Below are 10,274 nucleotides of genomic sequence, written 5' to 3' on the forward strand. Positions count from 1 at the left end.
AAGAGACTCACGACGATTCTCAAAAGAAGCAAAAATAACCACAAAGAGACACAAAATGACTACAAAGAGAAACAGAGCAACTAAAGTGACTTAAACGACTACAGAGACACAAAACTGCTACAAAAAGATGCAAAATGACCAATAAGAAACATGGAATGACTATGAAGAGACCAAAACAACTATAAAATGATGCAAAACAACTGCAAAGAGATACAGAACAACAACAAAATGATGCTTAACAACTATAAAAGTCGGGGCCTTTGCATGTCTGAGCCCAGGGGCCCATTGTCTCATAATCCCTAGAGCACTAGAACACTGGATATATAAAGAGAACAGAACAACAATATAAAGTCCCGACACTAGAGGGCGACATGATCAAAGAAATTGAAAGGTTTTAACTACAGCCGATGACATAAACCCTCCTGCTCGCATACTGGGAATAGTAAATGCAGATGAATACTGATTTTATCCTCATGCTATGTGACTGCGCTCTCTATAATAAAAGCTCTGTATCTGTGTATCTGTACCGGTGTCCCAGCATCATTCCGCCCCGGTGGGACAGCGTCCCGCCTCTCATTCAGCTCCGGTCGAATCACGCCATCATTCTCTTTTTCTTTTTTCCTTTTGGTGGGTAGTTCAAAATGTAATTCTCAGCTCAACTGTAAAGGCAAACATCCTGCCTAATAGACTGCATGCTCAAGCTACACTTCCAATGAACCACACGCTGTGATGTCAGTGCGGATCATTCAGCAGGAGCTTCACAATGTTCGCACATTTATACTGAGAGAGATTCAAGCGGACATCGCTGTGACACTATGGCGGAGGAGGGAGGATTGTCCTATTAGGTTTGTTTACTTTTGAAAGTAATCCAGAGAAAAGTTTGCCATCTTTCTTCCAGCTCAGGCTGTCCTCGCCCTGTCACGCTCGTGCCTGCTTTAAGAGCTCGTGGAGACAAAACGCGTTTACATTCCGGCTAAATAATTTGAAAATGAGCGGGAAGTGACTTTGAATGACATCACACGTCCATTGATGTGATGCGTAGATGTAACCATTTTAATGTTCATTTATTTATTCGTGTTGTTACTCTCGTGGTGCTTTATAGCGGTCGTCTCGAGAGGATGGCAGCCGGCGACCAGGACGGCTTGTGTTATGGTTTTAATCTCATTTAAAGTAAGGTGAGGTTTTTCTTCTCCGATATCAATCCTGCAGATTTAAGATTAGATGATTTAAATGATTATAGCTGCAGGTATGCTATGTTATATTCTAGAAATACAATAATGTTTAGGCATATTGTAAATACGTGTTCTGTGCGTTTCCTGTCTAAATGCATTTAGATAGACAGATAGAGAGAGAGAGACAGGAGAGAGAGAGAGAGAGAGAGAGAGAGAGAGGAGAGAAGAGAGAGAGAGAGGGATTTCAGAAGAGTCGAGAGAGAGGGAGGAGTATCTGGATAGAGAGAGATCGCTGCTGGTGACTCTATCTCTCTCGCTCTCTGTCTCTCTCTTTCTCTCCTCTTCTCATCCTCTCGCCTCTCTCCTTCCTCTCTCTTTAGCCTCTCCTCAGCTCGCTCTCTTTCTCGCTCTCTCTCTCTCTCTCTCTTTCTCTCTCTCGCTGTCTCTCTCGCGCTCGCTCTTCGCTTCTCCCTCCTCTCTCTCTCGCCTCCCCGCGCGCCTCGCGCTCCCTCTGCTCGCGCTCGCCCGCTCCTGCGCTGTCTCGCTCCCGCGCTCTCGCTCTCGCTCTGCTCTCGCGCTCGCGCGCTCTCTCGTTCTCTCTCTCGCTCTCCTCGCGCGCGCGCGCTGCGCTCGCTCGCGCGCGCGCTCGCGCTCGGTCTCGCTCGCTATCTCTCCTGCCTCTCTCGCTCGCTCTCTGCTCTCTCTCGCCTCGCGCCTCCTTCTCGCTCGCCGCGCGCGCCGCGCTCTCGCTCGCTCGTCGCGCTCGCGCTCCCGCTCGCGCGCTCGGTCGTCGCTCCCTGCGCCCTCTCCTCGCGCGCGTGGCTGCTCTCGCTCCCTCGCGCGCGCGCGCCTCGCGCCCCGCTCGCTCGCTCGCTCTCGCGCGCTGCTCGCTCTCTCGCGCGCTCGCTCGCTCTCGTCGCGCCGCGCGCGCGGGCTCTCTCGCTGCCGCGCGCGCTCGCGCGCTCTCCCCTGGCTCCTCTCTCCCGTCTCGCGCGCGCTGCTCCGCTCTCCTCTCGCGCGCGCGCCTCTCTCGGCTCGCGCTGCTCCTCGCTCCTCGTCGCGCGCGCGCTCGCTCGCGCGCGCGCGCTGCTCGCGCGCTCGCGCTCGCGCGCGCTCGCGGCTCGCGCGCGCGCTCGCGCGGGCTCGCTCGCCTGCGCGCGCGCGCGCGCGCGCGCGCGCCAGCCGCGCGCCTCGCGCGCGCGCGCGCGCGCGCGCGCGCGCGTGCTCTGGCGCGCGCGCGCGCTCGCGCGCGCGCGCGCGCGCTCGCGCAGCTGGCTCGCTCGCTGCGCTCGCGCGCGGCGCGCGCCTCGCGCGACTCTCGCTCTCATCGCGCGCGGGGCGCTGCGCTTCGCTCGCGCGCGCCGCGCGCGCCGCGCGGGCGGGTGTGCTCGCGCTCGCGCGCGCGCGCGCTGCTGCTCGCCGCGCTCGCGCCGCGCGCTCGCTCTCCTCGCGCGCGCTCGCGCTCGCTCGCTCGCTCGCGCGCGGGCTGCTCGCTCCTCTCTCGCGCGCGCGCCTCGCGCGCGCGCGCGTCGCGCGCGCTCCTCGCGCTCGTCGCGCTCGCGCTCGCGGCGGCCCGGCTCGCTCGCGCGCGCGCGCGTTCGCGCGCGCGCGCGCGCTCGCGCGCGTCGCGCGCGCTCGGCTGGGTCGCCGCGCGCGCGCGCGCTCGCGCGCGCTCTGCTCGCCGCGCGCGCGCTCGCGCGCGGCTCGCTCCGCGCTCTCCTCGCGCTCGCCGCGCGCGCGCCGCGTCGCGCGCCGCGCTCGCTCGCGCGCGCGTCGCGCGCGCCGCCGCGCTCGCTGCCCGCGCTCGCGTCTCGCGCCCCGCGCAGCGGGCTGGCTCGCTCGCTCGCTCGCTCGCGCGCGCGCGCGCGCGCTCGCTCGCTCGCTCCCTCGCGCGCGGGCTGGCTCGCTCGCCGCGCGCGCGCGCGCGCGCGCGCGCGCTCGCAGCTCGCGCGCTAGCCTCGCTCGCTCGCATCGCTCGCTAGCGCGCGCGCGCCCGGCGCGCGCGGCGCGTCGCGCTGGCTTCGCGCGCGCGCTCCGCCGCTCGCTCGCCTCGCGACCGCGCGGATCGCTCGCGCGCGGCTCGCGGGGGCGGGCTGGCTCGCGCGCGCCCACGCGCGCGCGCTCCGACGCGCGGGGGGGGCTGGCTCGCTCGCGCGCGCGCGGGCTGGCTCGCTCTCTTCTCTCGCTCGCGCCATCGCTTAGCTCGCTCGCGCGCGCGCTGGCTCGCTCGCGCTCGCTCCGCGAGCGCGCGCTCTCGTCGCGGCGCGGCGCGACGCGCGCCGCGCGCCGCGCGCGCTCGCTCGCGCGCGGGCTGGCTCGCATGCGCGCGCGCGCGCGGCGCGACGCGCGCGCGCGAGCTCGCCCTCGCCCGCGCGCGGTGCTGCAGTCTCGCGAGCTCGCGCGCTTCACGCTCGCGCGCGGCTGCTCCTCGCGCGCGTCAGCGCGCGCGCCGCTCTCTCTCGCTCACCCTCTCCATCGCTCGCATCGCGCTCTCTCGCTCGCGCCGCGCGCTCGGCGCGCGTGGTAGCGCGCCGCTCGCTCTCTGCTCGCGCGCGCTTCGCGCGCCGCGCGCGCTCTCGCGCGCGCGCCGCGCTCTCGCTCGCGCGCTCGCGCGCGCGCTCGCTCGCTCGCGCGCTCCGCCGCTCGCTGCGCGCCGCCGCGCGCTGCTCGCGCCGCGCGCGCGCGCGCGCGCTCGGCTCGCGCTCGCGCGTCTCGCGCGCGCGGGCTCGCTCGCTCGCCGTCGCGCTAGAGCGCTCTCGTCTCAGCTCTTTCTCTCCTCCTTAGGCGATGGCGAGGCGCGGAGAGCCAGAGACCCTAGAGGCCGCCATGTGACCGCCGCCTCTTTCAGTTGCTGTTTCAGGGGGTTTCTCCCTTCAGTCTCCTGTCTAGCAGGTAACATACTGTACATGCTCAATTGACCTTTCACTTCTTTCTTCTTTTGTTTTAGAGTTTTTCTTTACAGTTCTCATAATGTTTCTGTTATCAACTGCTGATGTTTTCCTTGGTCTACCAGTTCGACGTCTGTCGCTCAGTACACCAGTGGCTTCTTTCTTCTTCAAGACATTCCAAATGGTTGTACTGGCTGTGGCCAAAGTTTGTGCAATGGCTCTGATTGATTTTCCATCTTCTCTAGACAGCTCTCTGGTCTTCATGTCGGTTCCACCTTTAAAGCTATAAATGCAGTATGCACAGGCAAAAGCCAAAGCTGAAATTGAGAGTAGACATTCAGTTTGAATTATCAATGCACAGGACACACCTGGGCAACAAAAAACACCTGTCAGTCACATGTTCCTATATTTTTGCTCACTTGAAAAATTGGTGGGTTCAAATAAAAGGTGCTATCTTCTAAGTATCAGATCTAGAGGTAAATACCTGGAAATAGAAGCTGAAAGACTGCTCTTTTTTTCTCATATTCATCTTTTGACGTCAAACTCAATTGTTTTCAGTATACAGCAAAAATAAAGGAATTGGCTTCGCTGTTCCAATAGTTTTGGAGGGCACTGTATATAGATCTGGATAAGAGCGTCTGCTAAATGACTGTAATGTCATGATGACATATTAAATTGAACTAAGTACAGGGACAGTCTCCCTGGAGCAACTCAGGGTTAAGTACCTTGCTCAGGGCAAGGTACCAATGGTGGCATTGGTCCAGGCATCCAGGTATTGGCAATCCAGGCATTCCAGGTATACCAGGCATTCCTGGTATTAGACTCCCGACCTTCTAGTGTTTTTTTGGAAAGCGTACCTCTAGACCACGAGGCCATCACCACCCGTCAACGCCAACACCATCAGTGAGCTACAGTACAGCCATGTGACACACAAAATGTCTTTCACAAGCCTTATATGTAGAGAGACAGACCAACATGGCAGCTCAGTTACCAAAGCTCTTCCTGTCCTCTTCCTGTCCTCTTCCTGTTACACACAAATGCTTATCTGGTTATTTTAGTTTCCATATAAAGGTTTGGGTACAAAGGAGGCTATAATGACGGTCTGGTATTTCTTGGTGTGACTAAACCATGATAATATGATGGTTATGGATTATTATCTTTTACTTTTAACCAGTTTCCACCAATAATTTGCAGGCATGCATTTTACACAGGGAACTGAAACATATAAATGTAATAATATATATATATATATATATATATATATATATATATATATATATATATATATATATATATATATATTCCTTACCAATCAATACTACAAAACTAATTGAAACTAGATTAAAGCTTTTTTATTTTATTTCAATAGTCTAAGCATTCCAGAAATGTTCAATAGGTCAACCCCTTGTATGATGTAATGATAGGGGAGGTGTCCCTCCCGACGTCGTCAGACTGTGTGTCGGTGTCACTATGTTTCATACAGTTCATGGAAAAGCTTTGCTCCTATCTTTCTAATTTTATTTTTATTTTGTAGAAATGACTGATACACTCTGCAATGCCTCTGCCAGAGGAGACCTACACCAGGTGTTGCTTTTGTTGCAAAATGGAGCCGATGTTAATGGATTAAATACAAGCAATAGGACTGCACTGCAGGTAGGTAAACCGCTTTCTAATGACATTGTGTCGAATTGAAATTAAACTTGTGTTCATGGTCATTTATTTTGTTGAGTGTGGAGTTAAAATCAGCCTTTTTGGCTTCCTTATCTTATTGTGAAGCATATAAGGCCTGACTATAGTTTATCTTCAAATATCCAAGAGATTTTGTTCATCATTATATACAATGACATAGTCTAAATATATATAAATAGTTTACACATTAATTAATCTGTGGATAGATGGCAGAGAGGAGATTAGATTTTGTAGCATATCTGTCTTAAAACAGTCAAAAGTCAAAACAGATAAAAAGTTTAGAAAAATCGTTTTGGAATTCATAGTTTTGCTGTAATAAATTATTATATTATCATATTATCATAAATGTATCGAATAATAGGAGTAAATCTGTGTTTTATTTAATGGAACAATAAGATGTATTTCCTCACTAGTAGTTTCACAATTTAATATAACTGCTCTATGACTAATGACTAAACTTGCCCCAGACTGGTGGCTCTCTCTGTTCTTAATTTGAGGGGAGAATTCATAAAAGGACACGTGGTTACGTGGTTTCTGCTGCGCACTATTTGTACACCTACTGATTTTATCATGCAATTTGCACAGAAGTTTGGTGGTCAATAACATTAATACTGATGCTACTATTGCTACTACTAGTAATTATTCGGTTCATAATAATAATAATAATAATAATAATAATGGTATGTTAACATTATTACTGCAGTGGAGTCATTTTATTAATCCTAATAATACATCTGATTTATGTCATATAATAATAATAATAAATTTTATTTATAGAGCGCTTTTAAAAGCTACTCAAAGACGCTTTACAGCAGGGGTGGGGAACCATTTGTTTTCCATGTATCTTTCTGTTTGAGCAGAAATCCTTTGTTAGTACCACAACGGGGACATTTATCTTGTCACAGCAAAATAACATATGAAGTAAAAAGGTAGTAAACAATAATTAAATAGAATAAAGTACCAAGTGGTTGATAGAAAATACTTCGCCCGACCTTTGGTATTATTTCTCCTGGGAAGTGTGACATTCCCATTCCGCATCCAGCTTTCTCTGTTTCACAGAGAAGGTTCCCCACCCCTGCTTTACAGGTACATATAACATTACATTAAATTACATTAAGAAAAACAGGACATCAATATTTAAAATACACAGAAGTAATACATTAACAGCAGATCTGAAGAGGTGGATTTTGATTTGAGATTTGAACATGGTGAGATCGGTACAGTCACGTGCGTTTGGAGATGGGCCAGCTCCTGTTACACATGCAGTCTGTACATTCAGACATGTAATCTTGTCCTGATATTAAAAATAACTATTTTCGTATTTTAAGTGGCATAGAGGGTTAAAATGGATGCGTTGGGGGGTACTGCGGGCCAGTGGAGGTTCTGCAGGACGGGGATGATGTGGTCACGGGAGCGGGTGTGGGTGAGGAGACGGGCGGGTGGTGTGCCGTAGAGGCCGTTGCAGTAGTCGAGTCTGGATGAGATCTTGGCGTGGATGGGGGGCAGTTTTGGTGGTCTGATTAATGTGGTTCGTGAAGGTGAGGTATGCAACAAATCTGCATTTGTTTTTATTTTTTATATAAGCTAAATGGATAATAGGCCATTATGTTATAGCTGTATATTTTATAATCATACCTTTTTTTATGCTTTGTGCAGGTGGTGAATTTTGGGAACGTCAAGGTGGTCGAGGCTCTCCTCGAGGCGGGGGCAGACACCAGCGTGCGCGACCCGGTCTTGAATCTCACCGTGATGCACGACGCCGCACGCGCGGGATATATAGATTCTGTACGTATGCTGATGGACCACGGGGCAGATATCAACCTCACGGATGATGTTGGGAACCTGCCGCTGCACCTGGCTGCCATGGAGGGCAACCTGGAGGCGACCCAGCTGCTGATCGAACGCACCGCGAACCCCCAGACCCCCAACGGGCAGGGACACACCGCCGGGCAGCTCGCGCACCAACACGGGAGGGTGGACACGGCCAAATACATCGACGACTATTTGAGCTCACGTGAGTGGTCGGCATTAATGTCTTGCAAAAAAGAACTAGCTTCCTGCACATAAATCCAAGTCCGCCTTTAAATAAAATGTAAAAATGTTTTCACTCTTCAGGATCCACAATGCAACACAATAAACAGCATGGCTGCAGAAAACAGCTGTATGAGTTTATAACAGTTTATAACGGTGCAAGGCTGCAGACATAAGGTTCTTAAAGGCCTAACGAAGAACAAGAAACACAACTAAACGAGTTCGTTTAGATATATGTAACTCCATATTCACGGTGACAGCTGATTGGTTGGGTCAGAACCACTGCATCCATATGATCCATATGATCCATATGAGTGAGTTTAAATCAGTCTGATTAAGAGAATAACACAAGTCTATAACAGGGCTTCTGAATGCAAAGCAATACTAGCATTATTAGGCCTAGTTTATGATTTGTAGCCTGAAGCGGCAGCAGATGTTATCTCGGAACACATTTTAGATCAGGTATTTCACTTTAAATTCCGTAATATCCACGCTTTTGTGTTTTGATGCTTGATTTATAAAGTGTATCGATCTGATTGCACTAGTTTTAAAATACGACACGTGTCGATGGGCCTATAAAGTGTGAACGTGAATGAGAAGCTGTGTCGGTGCATATCAACGCTTCCTCAACGTGCCTCCACTTCCAGGAAACCATTTCACACTCTGTTACCGGATGATATGAATACACAATGTTAGCAAGCAAACGAAATAAAGTTAATATGTGGACAGCGTGCAGGAGGAAACACCGCTTTGAATTGTTTTCCTCTTCCCTCTCACAGACTGAAAGACGACGAGGACGCAGATGGAATCCTCTTAATGCTTCTGCTCGTGCCTACTTTAACATTTGATTCTATATTTGCTTAAAAATCCTTCGTTTGTCATATTTCTGCTATGGCTTTAAAACAAATCAGCTGCGAATGGAGAAAGTGAACGAATGTTTAAACATTTAACGCAGCTGCTTGGAGACAAAGGGTGTAAGTAATGCTAATTTGGGATACTAAAATAAAAAAAGTTCAATAATATTCATAATAATGTTTGGTTATAATAGTTTTTTGCTGTATTCTCATGAAGCTATTTTGTCACAGGAAGTTTCACTACTAAAGTTTTACTACGGATCCATGTTTTATATAAAGACCATATATAAATCCATTTATCTGAAATGAGAGTGACTGCCTATCAACATAAAGCATAATATCCACTGACCTGTGCAATCTAATGAACTATAATAGCACTTGTCTGTCTTTGTGACACTTATAATGTATGTTACTGGAACTGGAAATGTGTATCACCCCTGTGGAACATCATGAGAAGAACTAAATGTTATTAGTCTGCTGGTAGATTAATGTGAATGTAAAAAATATTGCCAAAGCATATGCAATATGACATAATAAAAAGCAGCAATGAATCTGTGCTGGTTTCCATTTTTATCTGTGTGTGTGTGTGTGTGTCTGTGTGTGTGTGTGTGTGTGTGTGTGTGTGATGCATTCAAGTCACACGTCTGTCTTTCATTACATATTAGTAGTAGGCCTAATGCTTAGATACTTGCTGTGTATAAAATGGACATATGTACTACTGTAGTCCTACTTTACTTTTTTGTTCGGTTTTTACATTTTAATTTGACAGCTGTAATAATAATAATAATAATAATAATAATAATAATAATAATAATATTACTGCTGTGTGTGCGCGCATCTTTCTGCCTGCCTGACTCACAATACTGATATAGATATATATATATATATATATATATATATATATATATATATATATATATATATATATATATATATATATATATATATATATATATATATATATATATATATATTTAAAAAAAAGCAGAACTCTGTTAATGCATGATATGAATGCATAATGTTAGCAACCAAACGAAATAAAGTTAGTATGTGGACTATTGGGAGGCTGCAGGTTCGTTTTCAGTTTTACTCTAAATGTGTCCTCGGACAGGATGCGTCTGTATTTGAGTGACAAAGGTGGGGTCCTATAAATCATTCATCAACCCCACTGTACCACCACAAACACAAACACATTCATATCAGGTTTAGGTGGTTGTAGCCTAGTAGTAGTAGTAATGGCACCATTGTTCCCCTGAGGGGGAGTTCCAGGGAGACAACCCTGTGGTTAGTTCACGGCAGGGACGTCAAATCGCTGAATGTGTGTATTCTCTGTTCAGATACAGGAGAGCTGAGCCTCCCCTCGGATTGCGCAATCCCTTGCAAACTAGGTTGAACTCGTGTTGTTATGAGATTAGTTAGTCATCAGGAAGGAAAGTGGAAAAAGTATGTTAGTTAGTATTTGCATGTTACATATTCAGGATGAATCTATGCAAATACATCATACAACCTTGTGTACGTTTTTAATCCCGTCCCTAGAATGACATGATTTGGACAATATCAGCTCCAAACTTAGAATGAATGAATTCAGTAGTTTGGTTAATGTCCCCAGTAATAAAGTTTGTTTTCACTCCTGTGGCTTT

The 10,274-nt window shown here is 49.0% G+C and overlaps 1 protein-coding gene across 7 annotated transcripts; it reads left to right on the forward strand.

The window, feature by feature from the left end:
• The first annotated feature begins 684 nt into the window (after positions 1-684).
• Positions 685-9,173, forward strand: cdkn2c (cyclin-dependent kinase inhibitor 2C (p18, inhibits CDK4)). Of its 7 annotated transcripts, none has more exons than XM_029429987.1 (5): positions 685-845; positions 1,103-1,175; positions 5,595-5,713; positions 7,406-7,763; positions 8,560-9,173. In XM_029429987.1, exons 3-5 carry the CDS (start codon positions 5,597-5,599, stop codon positions 8,562-8,564), a joined length of 480 nt encoding a protein of 159 aa, XP_029285847.1. In that variant the 5' UTR covers positions 685-845; positions 1,103-1,175; positions 5,595-5,596; the 3' UTR covers positions 8,565-9,173. The 7 variants fall into 7 exon arrangements, with proteins under 7 accessions (XP_029285847.1, XP_029285850.1, XP_029285846.1 ...); XM_029429990.1 differs by having other exon boundaries at positions 1,103-1,170; XM_029429986.1 differs by lacking the exon at positions 1,103-1,175.
• The last annotated feature ends 1,101 nt before the right edge of the window (positions 9,174-10,274 follow it).

Source organism: Cottoperca gobio, chromosome 4 (assembly GCF_900634415.1).
Source record: "Cottoperca gobio chromosome 4, fCotGob3.1, whole genome shotgun sequence".
In the NCBI taxonomy this organism is placed as follows: Eukaryota; Metazoa; Chordata; class Actinopteri; order Perciformes; family Bovichtidae; genus Cottoperca; species Cottoperca gobio.